General features: G+C 45.8%; 1 protein-coding gene across 1 annotated transcript in view; it reads right to left on the reverse strand.

The window, feature by feature from the left end:
- Nucleotides 1–7,381: 7,381 nt before the first annotated feature.
- Nucleotides 7,382–23,630, reverse strand: part of LOC8028069 (1-acyl-sn-glycerol-3-phosphate acyltransferase delta) — a 54,918-nt gene continuing 38,669 nt past the window's right edge. Inside the window, exons 6-8 of the mRNA XM_029982866.4 lie at nt 18,554–18,741; nt 12,528–12,726; nt 7,382–9,255 (exon numbers count right to left, since the gene is read on the reverse strand). Coding sequence (XP_029838726.2) covers nt 9,098–9,255; nt 12,528–12,726; nt 18,554–18,741 — 545 coding nt within the window. The 3' untranslated portion in view covers nt 7,382–9,097. The remainder of the gene's footprint in view (nt 9,256–12,527; nt 12,727–18,553; nt 18,742–23,630) is intronic.

Genomic DNA, 23,630 nt, shown 5'->3' on the forward strand with positions numbered 1-23,630 from the left:
CATAGAAAACTTGCGGATGACAAGTTTCTAGATTACATTCAAAAATTTTAAAAAAAATTTTTACTCAATATTTGTGATAACAAATTGACGTTTTATCCTGCCATCCGACAGCCCGTTAGTCGCTCAAGAGCAGGCCATTGAGCATAGTCGGAATACTGGCTGCTCCCAAAAACGCTTCGCGTGCCGGAGTCCCCCCCCCCCCCCCCCCCCCCTTTCCAGATATTTCGGACTCTTAAAGAAAACAATACGAGGAAAGAGGGCGCTGTCGAGCTTATTTTAATCTGAAATTATTTATGCATATGTATAGCTACTGTCGCTCTTCACTGCATAAACGATCGTGTAGATGGTCATTGTCGGAAACTCGTTGTCAGAAGGCACTACTCGTCACATGCTCAGTCGTTCGGAGGTTCAAAGCTGTCTTTTCGACCTAAATAACAGTGCCATTGGTAAAAAAAAAATTAAACATAACAATAAATGCGGAAATGAAAAGCTGGAGAGAAAAAAAAAAAAATCTATGTAGAACCTGCCGGGAGTGTTGTATTCTTGCATAATCAGAGGCTCAGAACTTCGAAACAAGTTTCTCCAAACGAAATGTGTGCAGGCTAAAACAAAACACGTCCCATAAACGTAAAACAAAACAAAAAAACATTTTTTTTATTGACGTGCTGAATTTGAACAATCTTAGAAATCTCTCCCCCCCCCCCCCCCCCCCCCCCTGAGTTGATTTATTCCTCCACGTAAAAAAATACATTATTTTGTATTCTGCAGATGGCAATGATATGCACTGTCTGTGGTGTTAATTTAAATGCGATACTTCAAGCAATTTAGACGAAAAAAGTTACTAAGCTTAGGGCATAATTGCCCGTAGATACATGCTTGGACATTTCTTCGAAACTTATCTTGAATAACAATAATCATATCTTAAGACGACACCTACCTAGGCTAGACATAGATCATTCTTAAAAAGTTCAACATCTCTACCATAAATAGCTTCGGCTATAGCGCGCTTCAAATATGGCACAAACGACAATCGTAAAAATCCCGTCGTCCTTCCTCGCTCCTTCGGGAATTTATTTCTTTAAAACTAAGCTTGCCATAAAATTGAAATAAACGGCATTGTCTTTCGCGAGGAATGCGACACCGTATGTAAAAATTCGAGAAAAAAAATTGCGAATGTACCTCACTGATTGAGTTCAAATTAAACCGCCCGCCGGTCTCTCGAAGTTCGACGAACTTCGAACGTTTACCTTAAAAGTTCGACTATTCGAAAATTTTCAAATTCTCTAGATAAATAAGGTCGAAAGTTCGAAAATTATCGAATTTCTTAGCGTAGGAAGTTCAAAAAGCATCGATTTTTTTAGTTTATCAAGGTCGAAAGTTCGACAAGCATCGAATTTTGCAGCGTAATAAGTTTGAAAAGGATCTAACTTTTTTAGCGTAATAAGTTCGAAGGTTCGAAAAACATTGCACTTCTGAACGTGCAAAGTTCGAAATTTCAAAAAGCGTCGAACTTCTTAATTTAGCACGGTCAAAAATTCGACTTCCGTCGAATTTTCGATACAGAAAGTTTGAAAACTCGAAATCTTTCGAACCGCTTGATTTGATCATCGAAACTTCGATTCGGAGAAAGTTCGCGGCATCTCTATCATGAACATAGGTGATATTTTATACGTAGAACTTCATAACAAAAATTGGCACGTGAATGAGAATAATCTTCTTTAACTGCTGTTACGCGGCGCCACACAGCTATTTAACATAAACCATTGTCTGAAATGGAGAAGAGAAATTTCTCCTCTGCCATGCCCTTTCCCTTTCAAAAGTGCTCTTTCAACTCGCTTCAATTGGATCGGGCGCGACACGTGACCGCTGCCTTCCCATGATCCTGCGCGATTCAGTGGTCCGCTAGAAATCAACGCCATCACCGGGCGAGGCGTAGCGGTGGCTCCGTTGCTCACGACCGTTTTTTTTTTTTTTTTTTTTTTTTTTTTGTTTACTATTACATCGGCGGCAACACGATGCCATCATGATGCGCTGTGGAATGCACAAACAGCATTGCGGAAGGGAAGAAGCTTTTTGCCGTTCCGACATTGGCTCCACCGGATCGGTCGGAAAAGTTTCGACAGCCTCCGAGGGAGACTTTGCGAGGTAAGTCACTTTAAAACTCCGGATCGTATCACCTGTCTCTTTCCGTCTCGCCGATGAAGATCGCCTAATACGAGCGTGAGATGAGATAAACACGGAACAAAAGTACCTGCATGAAGAACTCTGTCACGTCTTTTCCCGCGTATTTGATAATGGAAACCGACTTGCTCGCTCTTAGCTCGCTTGCATTGAGTCGGCCGAGTTGAGAACGACGCGTGAGGGACTAGAGTGCCACTAAAATAAAGTGGGTCGTAGTGTTACCGCGTGCATATTGCGCCACTGAAAGGAGAGTCACCAACGATCGAGCACCTCGCGATTTCGTTTGTGCAACATATTTCTGCGACTGGTGCTTCACAAGCGACAACTAAATATATGCGATGCTACATCTATTTTTCAGGATCACTTCACAATCAGTTTGAGCCAGTGATCTTGGCAAAGACTGGCCTCAAGAAACTCAAGCCATATGCAGATCCTTCCATTTTTTCACGCCGACCTCTTCCCAATGAGCAATATTTTGCCTTGTAGCAACAAATATTTTCTTGTCTTTATCTTTGTATGTAATTTATCTTTTGTGATCAATAAAACATCAATTATCGACAATAAAAATATTGCTTTTGTATTTTAAAGGCTTTGCTGAAGGATCTCTCTGTCCTCGTTTTGTAACTCACACAGTAAGGTACGCCCGCGGCTGTGCGGCAGAGCTCTTTGAGAGTCAAGTGTGTACCTTGCGCGTGAGAACGTCAAAACACTAATACAGGGTGTCACAAAAGAAATTTTACACCGTCTTTTTTACCGCAAAAATAAACTAGGCATCGCCGAACGCTCATTCCAGGCCCAAAGGTAGAGCTAGAGGTCACAACCAGATGCCAAAGTTTCAGCCCGATACGATAACTGAATCAAAAGTTATAAGTGATTTTCTGAAAATTTTAATGAGAAAATAGAGCTCATTTTTGCCCGTTTTCGGTTTCTGGTGCCATAGAGCCCCATGTGTTTGAAAACTCCGTCGGCCGCCATTTTCCCATTGAAATTTTCAGAAAATCATTTATAACTTTTGATTAAGGTATCGGTTCGGGCTGAAACTTTGGCATCTGGTTGACCTCTAGCCACGGGCGTACCAACCGGGGGGGCAAGGGGGGCGCTTGCCCCCCCTCCCCTAGTTCTGAGTGGGGAGGCAAGGAATGTGTATTGCCCCCCCCCCCCCCCCCCCCCCCCTAAAAAGCCGCCACTGGGCAGGGAAAATACTGGCCGGCGGCGCCCAAGGTATGGACCTTTTCCGCTTACTCTCGCCCCCGACCGCCAAGTAGGCATATCCGGTATGGGCGACAAAAAAATATGAAAACGTTTCAACCTGCAAGTAGTAAAAAAATAGAGGGGAGGCAAAGCGAGAATACGTGACGGCTACGCTTATCTCCTAAATGCTTTTGTTGGCGTGGCTACGGCAAAACAATGTTTTCGCCCATACTGGAAGTGACGACAATTCAAGATGGCGGCGCCCTTGCGAAAAAGGTCTAAGGGCTCAGCCTCCCGGCTTTGGGGGGGGGGTGTTCTGGTTTGGTTTGCCCCCCAACTCAAAAAAAAGTTGGTACGCCACTGCCTCTAGCGCTACCTTCGGGCGGAGAATGAGCGTTCGGCGAAGACTAGTTTATTTTTGCGGTAAAAAAGACCGTGTAAATTTTCTTTTGTGACACCCTGTATATGTGATAAATGAGAAACGTGCTGGCAAGGCAACCGAGCACGGGCTATTTTTCATTTTAACGGAGGGGATACAAGTGATTGTAATTGATTATTTGATGGGCAGTTCCATGCACGAGGCGCGTAAAAAGTAGGCGTCGCGTATTCATCTGCGCGCATGTGCACAGTTGCAGATAGCATTCGACGCTTATAAAATGTGTATGAAGTAAACCAAGCTGCTGGATTGACAGCACGATCGGTGATGCTACAAGTTACCGAAAAGTCCTGTTTTACACGCGTAGTGGTGTCTTTTATTTGCCTAACTCGAGCGATACCGATTCTCCAAAGCACTTCGTTCAAAATACTAAAAAGTTTTAGTAGAGCATGCGCTAAGGATTGCGAGCCTTGCGGGCGCGTGCCCAATTCATGCTCAAAGCAACGGCAAGAGCTCCCGCTAGCCACTCAGTCCACACCGTGGTCCTTGCCCACGAAACTCTATTTAAACGCAGACAGAGGTGCATTCTATCGTGTGCCTGCTCTCAGCTTTTGCTGCAATAAACGGGTAAACGAAATATATTTTCGCAGTGCCTGCCGATGTCCCAAAATGCTCAACTACATTGTTTTCATTTTTTTTTTTTTTTTTTAATCGTTTGCGTTTAGCGGAATGGGAGAAAGCTTGTCTTCACGCCCGAGCGATTCCGACCCTGCTCGCGCGATCATATTTGCCGGTCTTTCCGTGCTTTATAACTTCCAATAAACACACGACACAAACGCGAGTTTCTTCACGCTAAAAAACAACACTGTCTTCATACCTTAAAAAAAAAAAAATTGTTTTTTTACTTTAGTGAAGAGAGCGGAGCTGTAGCTTCTGTTCTCGGCGGTGGCTTTCCAGGCGTGCGATCTGCTCTGCTTTTGCAAGGGAATCTGAAGCGCTCGACGCAGTAGAACTTTAGGCGATAGTGGCCTCGCAGCGGTTGCGAAACCATTCTCGCTGCTGCGCACATCGTCGCTCGTTCCGTTCCTGCTCCTCTTCCTCCGAAGAAATGTTGCCGCGATCTTTGAGCGACGGCGGCAAGCAGACAACCGGCAAACACAACACTCTGGACAGCTACCGCCATCTATGAGCGACGGCGGCAAACAGAGCTTTGTGTCGTCCATTTCTTTGCGGGGGACACAATCCTGGGGACACGATCTTGGGGAAACTAGCCCTTAACAGCTCTGCTGTAAAAAATCTCTAGTCCGCCATATGCAATAACATGTACGGCTCGGCACCCGGTCGTGCCCGGCACACAGGCGCGCGCCTTGTGGGCCCCGCTTAGACATGGCGGCGGGGGGTGCAGCGCAAACGGAGGGCGAGGAGGATTGCCGTCGATGGAAAGGAGGAAAACGCGGGGAGAGGAGGAATTGGGCCTTAATTTCACAAGTGCGCGTGCGCTGCTTTAATGGGTGCTCAAGATGCTCAAGCGCACGTGCGCCCGTAGCTTTGACTGCGTAGCCACAAAATGTTGTCCGCAAGTATTGTGTGGTAACTATGGCTTAGCGCAACTGCAGTTAAGTGTGCAAGTGTAGCGAGAGCATTAAAGAAAATCCAGCCGAACTGGTTAAGGTTACTCCCCAGCTTCAATGCACTTCACCAGCTTATAAAAGTTTCATGCAATCCACTCATTGTGCCACCAAACGGATGGAACCGATATAAAGATGGTAATTAAACAGATTACATAAACATTAAATTATAGAGCAGTCCATATAAACTTGGCAAAGCCCAAAGATGCTTGGTTACATGAAAAAAAGAAAAGATATCGTAAGAATATTGGTCTATGATACATACTACAACGTAGAGTTGCTCTGTCAGCACTCACCAATTTCTTTTTTCATATATACTTACTGTCTGCGTCTGCAACATCCCACTCTGGAGTGGTTAATTTCCCCTTAGCACATGTGTGCTGCTGGCGCAGCAAGGCACGCAAAATCGTAGTACCTGATTCGCGATTGTCGCTTCACTGCAGTACAACAGTGCAGAGTGCAGGAGCGCACTACACAACGAAGCCAACTCGTCAGAACGCACCCCGAACATGAGAAATGTTGTGAAACTTCCAAGTACTGCCAGTGTTTGACAGAGAGACCAAATCGAGTAGTGCGTTATTTGAGGCGGTTCCTGAAAGCACATTCGCACAAGCTTACCATATTGATCCGGCAATGCCGCGGGCTTGCGGGGCGGAATGTTGGCGCAAATTTCTTATATTTGGCAAAATGCGGCAGGATGTATAGCGAAGTAAGCACTTCAGCGCTGTTTGGCACAGAAATCTTATCACTGCGAATGGCATTGCAAGAATAAGCTAGCTAATTCTTGGGTTCAGCTCCGAGACGCGAAGGATGCGTAGCGGGGCACGCCAGTTGCACGCTTTGGCCACGGGGAGCAGGACAACTGGCGTAGAGGTGCATTCTGACAGAAATCCGAAACTTAAAAACATGTCCAAATTTAGTGTGGGTTTTTTTTTTTTTTTTTTTGGAACGCCATAAAAGTTATGGTGTCACAACTGCTTGAAAAAAGCAACGACTAGTTTGTACAAAATATTTTACTCTAAAAAGCTTTTTTTCGCAGCAGATGCTATGAGCCATCAGAGCCAATCCAAGGCCGTGCAAGTGTCACTTGACCTTGGAGAGGGGACGCAGCGATGCGCAGAAAGCGGCTATGTCCACAGAGAGGGATTGGCTGGGATAGCTCGCAGTGTCCACTGCGTCCGGACGTAAGGTGAAATGGAGTATACTTAGTTTATTCTTCTGCGAGCTTTTCTCCAGAATTTAGTCCCCTAGTCTCCTGATAACATGATTATAATGTCAATTAGCTGACCCTGTATACCGCAACGCTTGCACCGCGCAGCTCACATCAAGCACCACCGCTTCACACTGGTATGGCAGTATGCACTGGTGTGCTCGGAGCAGCGGCTGACGCCATGAAGAATCTCAAATAGCTCTATCACTATTAAGCTCGAGCTTGTCAAGTTAAGACTATACATCGACCCCTAACTATAGATAACAATACCAAAAGAAAAAAGTCAACCAAAGTGAATAAATGTGCTACGTTAACATCTTGCACAAACTTTAGATCATAGCACCAAATACCCCCAAAAAAAGTGACTTACCCCACCCCCAAAAAAGTGACTTGGTAAGATAATAAAAATTTGTCACAGTTCATAACTGAGACAATGTGCATACAAACATGCTCCCAAGCTAAGCTTTCGTTATTTCATAGGAATTGAAGTAAAACATGTCATACTTAGCTACAATGTAATTCACAGGAGCACTGTCCATGCTTCAGATGTTTCGGACCTTGATTTTACCAAGGGTGGCATATGCAATATACTGTACTTCAATTGCACTGCAATTGTGACCCTACATATTTGATTTGTTTGGAGCATTTGGTTTAACACTGGGAATTTAAGGATTGTCACAATGTCACACTTCCACTGCTATTTCTAGGTATATTTGGCAAAACAATATCCACCCTGTACTCAGACCTACTCGTAATGACCGTCTGACCACCAAACATGAACCGACAACCAAAACATGTCAGTGATAAATTACCAATATATTATTTCACCATGAAATCTAATATACATTTTATCAGCTGCAAACCATACACTTAGTGTTCAATGTGTACCAGCAAAATGAACAAATATATTAAGTAATTCACTGCTTCATATACATTACATTTAAACAAAAAAGGACTTTAAAACTAACGTGTCCACTTTATGCTAAGTAGTTAAAACATGAAAGGCTGTACAACTGATCCAGTAGGGCACGGGGGGAGTAGTATTTGTAAGAACAGTATTTGCATATTCAATAAAAATATAAGGGTACATATGCACTTCTGTAGGAACATTGTCACTTGACACCGAAACTCTGTTCTTGTCACATCCAATATTGAGACTTGTATGCTTATAAATTCTTCACAGCATAGTAAATATTACACCTCTGCAACCACTCATATACTACTGTACCATGTGCAAAATCTGAACATGTGAAGAAAAGTGACAGATGTCTATACCTATAAAAATAAAATTTTCTGGATAGCAAATGTTTTGTAAATTTGTACTGGCCGCCGTCTCAGCCATGCGTACAAGATGGCAGCACAGGATGATACTCACTACTCTCATAATCATCTTGCCAAAGTCCGATCTGTGTGGACGTTACCACACCAATAAAGCAAGCCAATAAAGAAATTGCACCATATCATATCAGCCTCCAAGCCTCCCTCTAAAATGGGAAAAAAATTAGCGAGTGTAACAGAAAACTAATGCAAGAGGAAAGTCAACAATGATGTGCTACAAAATGAAGCTGAATATAGATAACTTATGTCACGAAATGGAGTGAAAGCCTAGTGACGAAATGCAGAAACCACTGGTTGAATGGAGGCAGAAGGGATGACCTTGGCACCAACTGCACACTTTTACTTGTAACTAAATCTGCTGTTTTTTTCAATTGCAAGTAGAATGCCAACAAATCCTGCCATCAAAAACTTACATGGGAAGCCATCAGACTGCTACAAAAGATGGGAGATATTTCTTCTGCCTAAACGAACATGAAATAAAATATATTTGCTTGCCAAACAACCAAGCTATCACAGCTACCAAAATTTCTTGTGGAGAGGCCTCCACTTTTAGACTCAATAAAAAATGTTCCCTTTTAGCTTCTTGACTGGAAATAAGTGATTCCACATAGTTTCAGTGCAACAAATGGCAAGTGACTGAATGCAAGTTCAACCAGCCCTGACAGGCTGCCCAGAACCCACGAATGCACAGCTTGAAACTTCTGAACGAACATGTGAACATCTGGAGGTAGTACTCAACACTTATAATGCAATATACAACATTCCAAATCGCAGGATCGTTGGTGTAACTGCACGCCACCTCTGTCCTTCACAAAGTGCATACTGATGGTGAAGCCTCATTCCCAATCCTGTGTCTACCATTTTCGAAGACAGCATTGAAGCACACACAAAAAAAAGAAAAACATTATATAGAATAGATCCTCATAAGTTCTCATCTTCTAGGCATTCTCCCTCCACAAAAAAAAAACAAAACACATAAACAAGAAGAAAGCAAAGAGGAAGTTCCCAGAACATTACAATCTCCTACCATGCTGACCAAAGGGTTGTGAACCAAACAGAAATAGTGTGAGCTGTTTCGAGAGCCCACACCTCCGCCTCTCAGGGGCTTTCCCCTGTCCATTCGTGGAACAGGATAGAGGAAGAGTATCAAATCTCAGTGCTGGTCAGTCCGACTCAGGAGTCTGCGGCGACAGTCTCGCCGTTCCTGACCGGCTTCACCTCGTCCCCTTCAGAGGTCTTGCCGGAAGCAGAGCCGTCGGTTTTCGTGGTGCCGTACGACGAACTCTTCTCAATTTCAGAGAGCCCTACGAGCCAATTAAGAACAGAGAACACTGCAAGGAAAACGAGGAAAGGCTTAGGCTGACAGGCTTCGCAGGCATTAAGCACAAATTTCACTTGATCAAAAAAATTGCTCCGACTTTACCCAACAAGATAAACAATTTAATCAAACGTTTCGTCTCCCATCCCGGAAACATCGTCAGTGAAACCTACAAGCAGGAATGAGGGAAAAAACTTCAACAGTCCTATTTAAGCAAGTCCGCGTACACATCGGGGAGGGGGCCGCGGTTGGAATTGCAAGCTGATGAGTCACCTCGGATGAACCATGATTCCACGAACCTGCGTGGACCCCACCTTTGTTCGCGCGCCAGAGTGGACGCATTCTCAAAGTCGAAACAGTGACCCGTAGTCCAACAATGGTCTACGAGTTCCGTCTTCGCTCTTGTCGCATGCGTGGCCTTCGCCACGTCCCTTTTGTGTTCGTTTAAGCGAGTGCAGCGCTTCCGGCCTATCTCCCCAATGTAGGATGCGTCACAGTTTAGACACTCCACTTTATACACAACACCGCACTGGGACTCTGGGTGCGGTGTTGTGTATAAAGTGGAGTGTCTAAACTGTGACGCATCCTACATTGGGGAGACAGGCCGGAAGCGCTGCACTCGCTTAAACGAACACAAAAGAGACGTGGCGAAGGCCACGCATGCGACAAGAGCGAAGACGGAACTCGTAGGCCATTGTTGGACTACGGGTCACTGTTTCGACTTTGAGAATGCGTCCACTCTGGCGCGCGAACAAAGGTGGGGTCCACGCAGGTTCGTGGAATCATGGTTCATCCGAGGTGACTCATCAGCTTGCAATTCCAACCGCGGCCCCCTCCCCGATGTGTACGCGGATAATAGGACTGTTGAAGTTTTTTCCCTCATTCCTGCTTGTAGGTTTCACTGACGATGTTTCCCGGATGGGAGACGAAACGTTTGATTAAATTGTTAATCTTGTTGAGTAAAGTCGGAGCAATTTTTCTGATCATTATGATTCCCGGCTTTTGGAATATTTTTGCAAATTTCACTTAGGTCATACTATCCACTGTTGCATGCTGCAAAAACTAGAGTCGCTGGGTCGTTACACAACAAGTAGTATCAATAATAAACTGACTGCAAGTTGCCAAACTAGCTGGTATACATTGAACATAACATAAACCCAAAGACTGGAGGTAAAAAAACAATGTAAACACTGAGAGGTCTCAAACTGAGACCTTTCAGTGTTTGTGTCGGTTTTTACCGGGAGTCTTGGGGATCATGTCATGCTCATGAATCCAGTATCAATAAGAAAAGTTATGGCATTTTTAATTTTTACCGCTTCAACCGGTCAAGTAGGATCTTACTATGCCTACTGTTTAGTCAGTTCTGAAGTTCAACCTGGCAGCCACAACCTCACTATGGCATGTCATATCTAGGCTGTATACTTTCCGGCGTTTATTTGTGTAAAAAGATGGGCGGATGTTTTTCGGTGTTTATTTATTTCCAAAATACCGGTGCATTTCGGTGAACTGTCTCGTGCAGAAGCTTGAAACGGCTTTTAGCGACGGAGAAAATCGCGAATAGAAACGAACAATCAAGACGAGAAACGGTTCAATTTTCATTTACATCTGATACACAATATTCTTCACACTTCATTCCCCTAATATACGCATGCATACATTCCAAGGCTCGCACCTGTCATTCCCGCCTACTCCTTCCTGTTGACTGCGCGCAACTTCGAGAGCGCGCGCTCTACATTTGCGCTAGACGCGGGAAGTCCAAAATGTACAAAGAACCTTGGGATAGTACAGGCCAGTCTGGCGAGTGCAGCTTCCGGACGCGCTTCGACCCACACAATATAAAAGACGTTTCAAACCCGCCCCAACTAGAGCCCACAGAGAAGTAGGGCAACTTTCAACGGGGCTATCTACAAAAGGGCAGAATGAAGACAAACTTTTGGGGACATACTCCGATGGTCAAAGTAATGACCACTGATAGAAAAAACACATCTTAATCACTAAGAGACCTGGGAAAACCCAAACGACGACCGTAAAGAAAAAATATAAAAAAGTTTGAGGAACGTTTACACAAATTTTGTGGGTGAAAAAAAAAAAAAAAAACAACTGCCGCTTGTACGCAAATATCTAAAAACCGGTGTTTTACGGCTTTAACCGATTTTTTTTCTTTTCAACGCCGGCAGATGTTTATCGGTCTTTTTCGGTTAAAACCGGAAACTATACAGCCTAGTCATATCCTGCGCTCTGTGGCAATAAATAATAAACAGTTGTATCTATTCTTGGGTTTCAGCAGCAGATTACTTTATCACTTTGACCACCAGGTTTTGTTTACTTAATCTTTGTGAATCTTACCAATTGGCTTTTTGCCTTCTCTTTTCAGTCCTTTCCTTTTCAAAGAGACCGTAAGAAAGAATACACACGTGAGCTGGTGAGATTAGCATACTGGTTCAAACCCTAAGGGTTTAAAGTGGTATGCTAACCTCACCAGCAGGACACACCACTATCTGAGTAGAAAATCTGCTCAGATAGCGGTGTGTACAAACCTTTCATCACGTTTTTAATTAAATAAATCGGCATAGCGTGATTGTCATTTTTAGATTTTTAGGATGCTTAGGGCCTGTAGAATCGGTTATGACCAGGAATAGACAATCGCAGAATCCTTTTTAATGTGCCCCTTTAAGTTGAACCAAAGTAGGGACCTGCCAAAGTTGATAAAATATTGACTCGGGGAGGTCAGTCCCACAATTTGTAAGAACATTTTTTTTTAAACTTATAACTTGTTTTTTGTCCAAAGTGTCTTTATAATCCCTGCTAAATGCTAAAAAAAAAAAGTTTAAAGGAGGCAAAGAAATAGATAGCGGCAACAGAGGGCATCCAACTTACGACCTACGGCGACAAGGGAAAACGCTAATTTCTGGCACAGCGTCTTCTACACTCCATAACTCAAAAAAAAAAAAAAAAAAAAATTACGGGGAATCCACAGATAGAAATGCCCCCAAAACATATATTTTTCACAAAAATCAAAAATTAGGCGCCATTAGCTTGCCCGATTTGAGATGAAATCAGCCATGTATGTACTTCGTAAAGCATGCTACAACTTTTCAGTGCAAGACCAAAAGTTGTATTCCACGTGCAAGAGGAAAAAAAAAAAAAAAAAGGCACTAAAAAGGTTCAACCTTAACTCCTCAGCTTTTGCTTGTGGACAACAAAATCCTGCATGAACACCTTCTAATAGAAGGCTCCGAGCAAAGTTTATGATGCAAACGAGAAAAGCAGGAAAGGAACACTCACAGAGAGCGATGAAAGTGGAGAAGGCCACCACCGTAAAGGTGCTGCCGCTGGTCAGGATGGCGTAGAAGGCGTACAGACACGGCGCTCCAGTGAGGATGGCCCAGGCCGTCATGTTCACTGCCGGCCACACCCGAACGGGGAGCTCCCTCACGGTGCCTGGAAATCGGCCGGTCTCGAGGTAGTCCTCCATCACTTTGTCCTGCAAGCAGGGAAGGAGCCGCCAATGCTTACATTATTCCGGCTCCTCACTTCGCAAGTCTGCCGCAACGCAAGCGACAAACCTTTTAAGGCTGGTTCACGCAGCTGCGTTTTGGTGCAATCGTGAGGGCTGCGTTCCCTCCGAATGACTAGGAACGAGCGAACACTAACGCGCCTTGATTCCAGAGCGTTTACGACTGCTCAATCGAGGTCCCACGGCTCATGAGACGTGTTTGCAATACGAGCTGCGAAGAGGTGACGAAAGCGTGGATCCTATGCGAGTATCTCCGCCTCTCCGCCCGATTTCCTTTCTGCCACGCGACGAAGCAGCGCACGCGCATTTGCAACCGATCGGCGCAAGAGGAGACCGCTGTTAAACTGCAAATACTCTTCATAGTTTAAGTTGGTGCATCTCTTAAATTTAGGCTGTCTAGAGAACGCCCTGGAACACTTCCAACCCAGATGTATATTTTCTAATTGTTTACGCGTTATTCTTTCACCGTGGGCTCGGAATAATTCTGACGGCGCTATAAGTGACTATTTCTCATCACATAGATTTGATACTGGAAAACCTTCAGTCTAGTAATATGCAGTTCCAGGGCCACCCGACATAGGGCCCCAGCGTGTTGTCTCGTCACAAACAGTTACGATGGCACGCAATAATATTATTAATCTTCATTTCCATTTAAAGAAAAAAATAGTGGAGCAATAGAGAAAAAGCATCAACAAGAAGCTTCACTGGTCCCTAGCCCCATCGACACTTTATCACACTCAGACACAACTGTGTGAACAAGCCTTTAAAGGCTGTTGGTTTGATTATGTCTGTGCATAATCAGCAGGCACTGCGCGAGGGAGGAGAAGGGAAACAAAGGTGTTTGTACAAGCGATGATGATGATAATAGGCGCTGTCTGGCAGAGATCATCACCAATGTCGACCCGATTTCCGGCTAGCCGTGGCTGGCACGCTAAAGTGAGTAAAGCCTCTCGCAGCCAATGCTAGCCAGCGCAGCATTGCTTCGTGCGATTCGTGCTTCGCAGCATGACGCGCATTGTTGGGCGTACATTGGATCACATAAAATTTTTAACTCGACAGTCTGAACCAAATTCGGGACATATAGCTGTCCCGACAGGGGCGATGCAGGACTCGGGACGCTTAATGAAAAGACGGGACAGTCCTGCAAAATCCGGGACGGTTGGTAAACTTATGAGAAATTGAAGCTACAGAAGACTGCAATGGAGAGGAGACAACTATGGAGAGGAAATGGACTACTTGTCAACGTAATTGGGATGGCAGGTGACGTCAGAACTTGAAGAACGACGCAGAGAAAGATGGCTCAAACTCATGCCGTTATGGATTGCCTGGAGGTCTTCAAATGTGTATTTAACTAATTTTGCAATAAAAACTGGCACTAATTATTTTTTTACGTCAAATATAAAGATTAAAAAATAATAAAACACCAAAAGACACAAAATTACATTTTTGACGTAAGATTGCCATTTTTTGACCCGCATCTTCCCTTAAAGGGCAACTCCGCTTCATTTCTGATATTTAGAAAACTATGTAGCCCCCTTCAGTATCATATAGGAAGACCCCATGGCAAATATTACAATCTAATTCCGTTTATATATTTAATAAACTAGCCAGCAAACCTTCAAGCGAGCCAAGTCGCCGAAATCTGCCAACTCTAGCGTGCGGCGCGAGGCGCAATCATCAGCGCAGTCAATGCCACGGAGTTGGAGCAGCCGACATTGAGCCACTAAGTCAGAGGCATGACTACGTCATTCTCACCTTTTGTTTGTTTTTACTTCTCAGAGCGATATTGAACGATGACGTCATTAGTTTCTCCTCCCGGTGTTGGCTGAACGGCGTCCACGTGATCACCATAACGCGGATGCGATAGTTTGCGCTGCCCTGCGCTCTTATCGGTCTGTTTCTCCGCTCCCCTTCTCCTGTTTCATCTTCTCCCCTTCCCGCTTTCCCCCGGCCATCACCGTCCATGCCATGCGAAGCGACCTGCCCGCATCGCATGTCCTGTTTCTTGCTCCCTCCCGAACATCACAAGACCACGTGGTTCGACGTGGCGTGGCCATGACTCTGACGACCCGAGACCAATGTTGCCTGACGCAACCGAAGTTTCGGTTTTGGTATCAGCTGATGTTTAAATTGGGATTACACAAATAATATTCCACATTTCGCGAATCCGAAGACGTAGAGTTGTTTAGTAGGGTTGTGCGAATATTCGAAATTTCAAATAGTAGTTCCGAATAATACACTATTCGATATTCGCTTCGAAAAGAACTGCACTATTCGTGTTTTTCGAAGTGTTGATTACGGCAGCTTAGCCACGTTGAGTGCGCTTCTTACCAAGCACTGGTGCGCTGCGGAGAAGCAAAACCTACGAAAGTGAGCTTTGCGGGTGTTGCTTCTCCGCATTACATTGGTGCTCACTAAGAAGCGCACTTAACGGGGTAGCCCGCCGCGATAAACAATATCGTTATTGCGTGCTCAAGAAAAGCATACATTCAAAGCGGGATGGTGCACCCGTGCCGCATGTATTTGGAAATAAATGGAAACTTTGTGAATGCGAATGTGTAAAATTGTAGTAAAAGTTTGAAAATTAAACTTTTATGGAAGAGTATACTATGTTAGGCAGAGATGCTTTTACAACCTGTGTTCATTATGCGCGACTCATTCTTTTTTAACTTGAGATTAAAGAAAGAATATTTTATATATCAAGATTTGTAAATTCACTCAATTGGTATTGTTGGCCATCTATATAGGATTCATTTTATGTCAAATCTGTCGTTTACTTGCCATCCCAAGACACCAGGCCTTCTGAGATCACAGTTCATAAATATAGATAGATTAAGCTTAGCTTATGAATGAAAAGTGGAATAACCTTTACAGGTTTGGCTGGCTTTTCGTCTAAGCATTATGCAATGGGAGTGAAAGGCGTGGAAAAACCTATTCGATATTCAAATAGAAAACATTTGGCCAAAACCACTATTCACTTCGCACTCAAAATCCACTATTCGCACAAGACTATTGTTTAGTAGTGCTTTGTGAATTTGAATCACGTGTAAGCCTAAATTTTTCGAAATTGAGCGGAGTTGCCCTTTAAAGGGCAACTCCGGTCCATACTTTCGATTTTGGGATTATGACTGTTTTTAGTGCAGTCAGCGTCCCTGAATTGACAGGTGTAGTTGTTTTCTCGCTATTGTGCGTAGTTTTAAAGATATCGACGCTTCAAAGTTTTGTTTGGGGCGCGGCCAACAAAACTGAAACTAGCCGCTCGAGGCCCCGGCAACACTGGAAATCAGCCGCTATGTAAATATGACGTCAGGATCGTTCTCATTCTCAAGTACGCAGGCCGAGTGGCACCTACCTCTGCTGTGCTAGCCGTCTAAAGATAGGAGGTGAGCTGATTTTGTTTTAATTCTGTATACGTGGTAGTTATCCAGCAGTAGCAAGAGTTAGTGCGTATACTCAAAAGCTAGCGACTCGAAAACCCGTAAACTTGTACGGTGCCGTACTCGGCGGCCGCCGCTGTGCGTGCGCTATGCCATATTCGTCGCTTGTATACCCAAAAGCTAGCGATTGGAAAACGAGTGAACTCGTTCGGTGCCGCACTCGGCGGCTGTCGCCGTGTGTGTGGTCTTCCATACTCGTCGCTAGGCCTAAATTGTCATCGGGGCTCCGTGGATGGAGCGGCGTTGCTCTACGCCGCGCTCCCAGTGACATACAGTACTGGGGGCCCTCTCGCTTTCGCGCTGCGGGTCAGTGCCAGACACGGAAGCTTTGAGGCTCTCCAGCGCGGGCCGAGGCGCTCAAACACACGTGTGCTGGGCTATACACATCTGCTTTTCGTCCTTTTTTTTCCTCGAGCGCGTTAAAGCCAAAGTCCAAAGTCCACTCGTCGAACAGCATTCACCCACACCTTCTCCAATTTTCGGTGCGTTAGAAACTTGTGGAAAAGCACCTCCGTGCTGCGCGGCGGGTTGTTTGAGCAGCCCACAGCGCTACAAGTTGCACTCGGCATCTTTCGAGGAACAGCTGGGCAGTTTTGGGCGCACCGAGTTGCTTGCTAAAAAGAGTCCTGGAGTCCTCACAAGCAAATGAACAAAAGGCTATACACCTTTCCAAAAAACGCTCCTAGGCCGCCGCCATGTTGCTGATGCTGACGTGGCTGGTGCGACTCTCGCACCCTCTATCAGCTAGAAATTTTCTGCCACTCTCTTGGACTGTGAAGACCCTACCCGCTCAGCGCTGTTCTCTACCTACGTTTTTGCGATTTTGCATTCAACGTTTTCTCGTATCTCTTGAAAGTTTCCACTTAATTTTTTTTATGGGTGCTGCGTACCCTTTTTGTGTTATCTTCTATTGTGAGAAATAAGGCTGGCAAGTGCCTGCCATTCAAGATTTTCTGCTCGAAATGCGCGGGAAACGAAGGAGGTGAAGGACGTCAAACGACCCTCGACGCGATTTGGCGAACATTGTTCTCCCCCTCCCAGAAATAATCCACGTAAAATCCTCAGTCATCTCTCTAAAAATAGTTGTCTGAATTGGGTTGGGAAACGGGTCAGTCGCGTTCATTCCTTTGCCTTGGTGCTGTTGTGAAAAAAGGAAGCTCTCCCCAAAACGTGCCCCAAAACAAAGTCAGCTTGGATTCCGTTCGATCGTCAAGATGTGACTGTCGTCGACTGTGACTGTGTTATTTGAGATCTTTCTCAAATAAATTATTTTTGGATAACGCTGCATCGTGTGGTACGTACAATATATTGCTCGAATGTTAACACTTTCTAAATTGCATGTCCGTGTCCTGTCCATCGGTAAACACGTTATTTGTGAGCGTGAAAAATGCATGCCTTTTGATTCTGGTGTCCCCCCTCAAAGGTTCTTTTTTAATAATTGAGAAGAAACGTCTCGACATGCACATTGCATCAGTCGGAGAGTACTTTGAAGTATGCTCCAACTGATATGTTATACGTTATGTACGTTGTGTGCACGTTACACCAAGCCATAGAATGTTGTACTTGGACCATGAATTTCAAGTTTGGCTGCTCAGGTTATAATTAGGAGCTGACTTTCTGGTTTTAACCGAAAGACACTGATAAACATCTGCCGTTATCCACAATACAAAATCAGTTTTAAAACCAAAAAAAAAGATTTCTGGAAACCTGCCCCTGGAAGTGGCACGACAGTTAGGTCAGTCAGTCGCCACAGATGGTCACAATGTCTTTGTTCTATTCAAGTTAAGGCTGGACAGCGGTGTTCGAAACTACACAGGCGGTTATCATCAGTTGCAAAAGAGACAAGGAGTAACTTGCTTTCCAAGTGGAAGAAATGTCCTGCTTCAGACACTTCAATTTTTGCTGTCACAGGGAGTAGAAGAGTAGAAGAATAAGAAGGAAACCTAAAGCTTTGTGCAACTATGTTGAGAAATACGCAAACTTTAACCAGTGTTAAAACTAGTCATACGACGTTTGCTGTAATCGTCAATTCCAAAACGTGGCAAAACAACAGCGCGTTTTATAATCTTTCCTCACTCATAATGAGCCTCGCAATGTAAACATTGAGCTAAAATTTTGTTTTTATTTGGAAAAAGTTGATTTTGTAAAATATGACTGCAATCCAGGCAATTCAAAAATGTTTTCTGGGAGTTTGGCGTCTCTAGGAGCGATTCCAAGCATGCTTCTATTTCGGGTCAAAGTTCATTTCGTGACGTAAACATCCCATTCGAAAACCTAATAAAAAAAAAAGTCTCTCGAGAGTCCCGTGTGCCTCAAGGTGCACAGCCCGTTGAGACACGTTTTGGCACGACACCTACCTTGTGCACATACAAGTCGTAGAGGAACTTGGTGCACTCCTCTTCCGTATCAGTTGGAACTTGATCCAGGGGCACTCTCCGGAAGTAGATGTCTCCCACGAAGGGATGCCCATTGAGAATGGTCATTATCTTTGGCGGGTTCGGGGAGTCTCGGAACCCGAGTTGCACGTCGAAGATTGCCGGAACGCCTGCATGAACGCGGCAGAGAGCAAACATAATTAAGTTGGTGTTGCCCTTTGGCTAAAAGGTGCAACCACACCAGCAGCCTCCACGTGCCTCATCGGCATTGATGTCGCTCTGCATCGGTGTGCGTCGCTTGAGATCACCCTCGATAATGCAACACGCGGGACAAACCGAGGTCTGTGCCAGCCAGATCTCAGCATCAACGCCGGAAGTGGCTTGCCAGGCAGAGACCAATCAGATTCGCGCGTAGCAGAAGCAAGGCCAGGTACGACCTCTGGAACATCCCAGTCAGTCTCCACGAAGTCAATGCAGCAAGATGGGTATACATTTGTTTCGAGATTGACAGTTAGTTTGCTTTAGCACAAATTTAAAACGAAAGATTTTAAAGTTCTAACAACCTTCTTTGTCCAGCACCAGCAGACAATAACCAGGTGGCTGTGACTGGCTGTTGGGGCTCTCAGTGATGTGATTGGCCAAAGCCATTTTGGAGCACCCTTCAGAGCAACCAAAACAGTGTCTTGGAGCAGCTAAGACAGTGTTTAGGAGCCGTTAAGTGGCTTTTGAAGCAGATATTCTTAAAAAAATAAAAATATTTGTTTCAGTACTGTATGAATGAAGGGCACTTTGTGTTGTGTTTTGATGTGACGTGTTGTGACAGAACTCGCTGCTTGTGTTTTTACTGGTGAGACATCCCACAAGTGTACAGTGCTGTAGGTATTGCCGAGCAATTACGAAAAACCGCTTTCCACCATTTTAATGGTTTCTGATGTGCCAGATTTTCGTCCAAAGTAAGCAAAACGTAAAACAATGAATTGCAAGCGTCCCGGCTGGTGCCTTTGTCGTGCAACCATGTTTGCATGCACGTGAGGGCAACTTCGGCAAGCTTGCAGTTACGCGTGCTTCGTGCTAAGACGTGCAAAGACAATGGCTGTTCGATTGAAACCGAAACCATGCCAGTCCGCTCCGTTGCCAAGTGATTCCCAAAATTGTATGCAAAATGTAACTGTCAAGCATACGACAAAAAACAGTCCAGCGGCGCGTGCTTGCCAGGCCGACAAATAAGGTACAAGCTAAACACACACAAAAAAAGAACTTGAGCGCATTGATGAAAGACATTGCGAGCCAGGGTCAAAAAGTTCTTTGAGCACTTTGTGCAAGGACTGAAGTCAAGAGAAACCAGCGTGCTGTGTGGGTTCAGCGTGCAGACATTGCCTTTCTTTTCTTTATCTCACTCCTCTTCACCAACTTTCTTTCGCGGCAGATTTTTCACGTACCTAGGTACCTCCCGAAACCTAGGTAATCAATACGTCGACACGGCAGTCTCTGAGAAGAACAGGAATGTCGATGAACATGCGGCGGTACTCGTTTCATTTTAGAAAGCACCATATCTGCAGCGACACGGGGACGGCAACAGCCGACGTCGCGCGACCACGGTGACTGGAAGGCGGGGACCAAATGTAATTTTCCCACGGCCGTTGCTTTCAGGAGCGAGTGATTCAACTCGCAAAGTAACTCCCGCCGCACAAAAACGTGGTTTCGTTTCACGGCATGACGGCATGGTTGGTACTTGGCACGTTAGCGTTTGAGCGTCAGCACACACCCGCGTCTATCGGGCCACTTGCGCCAAATAACACACGCTTGCTCAATTACAGTACTCAGTTTTTGTTTTGAAAGGCGACCGAAATTGGTTTTTTGGCGCAGGCTTGGCGCAGATTACCTATATTTTGGCACAATGAAGCAGGATGTAGCAGGGTTAGCCCCTTGGCACAGTTTGGCACAATTGGTGCAGCAATCACATCACAGGGCTCTCGGATGTTTTAAACCTCGTCGATCTGGCGACACTGCGCCCGACCGATGTGGGCTGGCGCACGTCTTTGTAGGAATGGTCGCCCTTTCTCTCACCGGGCACAAGCTGACGTGGCAAGATGCTGACGCTAACGAAACATGTGAGAACGATTTGTGCGGTTGGGCCTTTATATAATAAAAGCACATTGATCATACATATATGAGAAGCCAATTTAAACCTTGAGCCCACGTGTACTGTGTGTACTTGAAGGAATCTTGCCATCATTTTCAGGCAGCTTTGAAATTTGTGTGGAAGAAACTGATCTTTAGGACCACAATAGTGTGCGAAAATCCCGATTTCTCTCAAAATTCATCTTCCATAAGGGTAAAGTTATGTGATGTCCCTGATGAATGAATGAGCAGCCAATGATAAGAGTAGCGGACTTCCTTGGCCAAGGCTTGGGCCAGACTGGCACGAGCTAGAGGCAACTTGGCTCAAGCTTGGCACAAGCTTGCGCCAAACTGGCCCAAGTATGAGCCAGGGAAGTGTGCTGCTAGGGAAGCAACTGGTCAAATAGCTGTACGCTACCAGCGATCAGTTTGCATATGCAGAGGCTGGTGGGGGAAACAGCATAGCCTGTGTGGCCTTCGGCAGTTGCCGCCAGACGTTGGCTGCAAAAGGTTATGAATGATGAAGGGGACATGGGGGAAAAAGAAGAAAGAATGACAGGGACAAACACACGAGCAAGAGTGCCTAGTGTTGCTTCTATACAGTGCCGGCTGTTGCTTCTATACAATGCCTAGTGTTGCTTTACAGTGCTTCTATACATGCACTGAAGCCACCGTTCTTCAACAATTAGGCGCCGTTTGACACGGGAGACAAGAGATGGCGCAGGCGGTCGCGACGCCAACTCCCACCAACGAACAAGCATACGGCGCCGAGAGTCGGCGTCAAATAGCAGACAACATTTTCGACTCAAAAGCGATATTGTTACGTTTTTAATTTACAAAAGGACGTCCATAACCAAATCAGACCAAATTAGAAGTGTGTCACGCGCCGTCTGCACGCGCTTCGTCGTCATCCTCGGTGGGCTCTAGCACGCGCCCCGGCAGCACCGCTACACTATTTCCCCTCAGAGGTTTTTAGTGCTGTTTCTTCCTGGGTTGGTTCATTCTGCTAGACAATCTAGCCACGTTCCATTAAAGATAGACCGTTCTTTTTGCAGGTGTCGTTGCCGATGCTCATCTGTGAGAGTTCCTCCGCAACACCAAAATCCAGCACATTGGCGCTTTTTGAAGTTGATGCCCGCAGACTTCTCACTTGGCCGCCGCTTGCTCCTGTTTTCGTCACACCTGGTGACACGTCTGATCAGAACTCCGTTGCCGGCACAAATCATATCGGTGCAAAGCATCACTGCACATATGCGCATTTTGAAAACCAACACCGAACACGAAAAGTGCCGGCAAGGCCAAAGTCCAGGAGAAGATAGAACGTTATGTTTACGTTGCTGCTGTTGACCTCATCCGCCGAATGTCCAGATCGACAGTCAGAAAAACATTCAAGTCCAGCGCGCACTTACGCGCCTCGATGTCTTGAAGCTTTGGGTAGCAAATGTGGCCATAGGCCAACGCAGGATCTTCATTGCACGGCCACAGAACAGTCGTGGGGAACATGGCGAAATGGTCACTTGTTCGTGGCGGTTCCGGCATGAAGATTTGCGGCATCAGGCAATCCAGCTGCCATCCATTGGCTCCATGAAACGCCGGCGCAGACCACATTGCAGAGGATGTTCTTCCCGAGAGGAGGCTTTCCGGGTAACTTGAGGCGTCATGCCAGGAATCCCACTTCTGACATCAAATGTTACGTTTTTAATTTACAAAAGGACGTCCATAACCAAATCAGACCAAATTAGAAGTGTGTCACGCGCCGTCTGCACGCGCTTCGTCGTCATCCTCGGTGGGCTCTAGCACGCGCCCCGGCAGCACCGCTACACTATCCTGTTGCACTTTCCTGGTTGCCCACAAGACACAATTGACGCTGTGGCAACCATGGCGTTCATTGACGCCATCTCCTCCGTTGAGGTGCAGGATGCGGTTCGCCTAGCACGCCCCAAGACTCTCCGAGCAGCACACACGGGCGCGCTGGAGATAGAAGCTGCTCGACAAGCATCACGATCTACGGTTCTGAGGCCTCCTACGCAGCCGCAAGCCCCGACAACAGCAACACATGCGCCTCCAGCCCCAGTTTGCTGGAACTGCCATCAGCAGGGCCACACGCGGGCACAATGTCCCACGTATCACCCCAGCAGCCGGAACCCAACAGCAACATCGCCGCGGATAATCACATCAACGCGTGTCCTGACAGCACCACTTACATCTATCTACCTTCAGGGCGTCGTCGACGGAGTTTCGGTACGCGCACTTGTTGATACCGGAGCTACAACCTCGGTAATTAGACCGGAAGTTTTGATGAAAGCGAATTGTGCTGTTCCACAAAGCTCTGCCAGCTATGCTCTGCAAACCGCAACGGGAGACATGGTAGCCGTACTAGGCTCCACAACTGTACACTTCACCGTGGGTAGCCTTCACGCTTCGCTGCCTGTTGTCGTTGCCGCTATCGAGGAGCAGTGCATCCTGGGCGTCGATTTCCTCAAAGCACTCAAGTGCGTGCTCGATTTCAACGCTGGATTGCTGCACCTCGGAACTGACTCGTTTCCCCTAGGCGCCGCCAAGGTGACGGTCCTCTACGACACTGGGCTGCCAATAAACGACACCCTCCCGTATATGTGTCCTCGCACATCCTCTATCAAGCTAGCTGCGCACGTATTACCATTATACGAAGGCGCGTCTGCTTGCCTCGATAAACTCGATGCTGAGAGGTTTTTCCAGCTGCTTGAAAATTTCACAAGCCTTTTCAGCACGGGAGACGCAGATATAGGGCTGACATCAGTGGCGACACACCGGATTGTGACAAGACAGGCCTCTCCCATTCGACAACCCCCTCGGCGCATTCCTCTCACACAGAGGTCTCACGTCGACGACTTGGTGAAGACAATGCTTCAACAGGGCGTGATTGAACCAGCATGTTCCCCCTGGTCATCACCAGTTA

The sequence above is a fragment of the Ixodes scapularis genome, unplaced genomic scaffold, assembly GCF_016920785.2.
Source record: "Ixodes scapularis isolate PalLabHiFi unplaced genomic scaffold, ASM1692078v2 PGA_scaffold2__306_contigs__length_199485367, whole genome shotgun sequence".
In the NCBI taxonomy this organism is placed as follows: Eukaryota; Metazoa; Arthropoda; class Arachnida; order Ixodida; family Ixodidae; genus Ixodes; species Ixodes scapularis.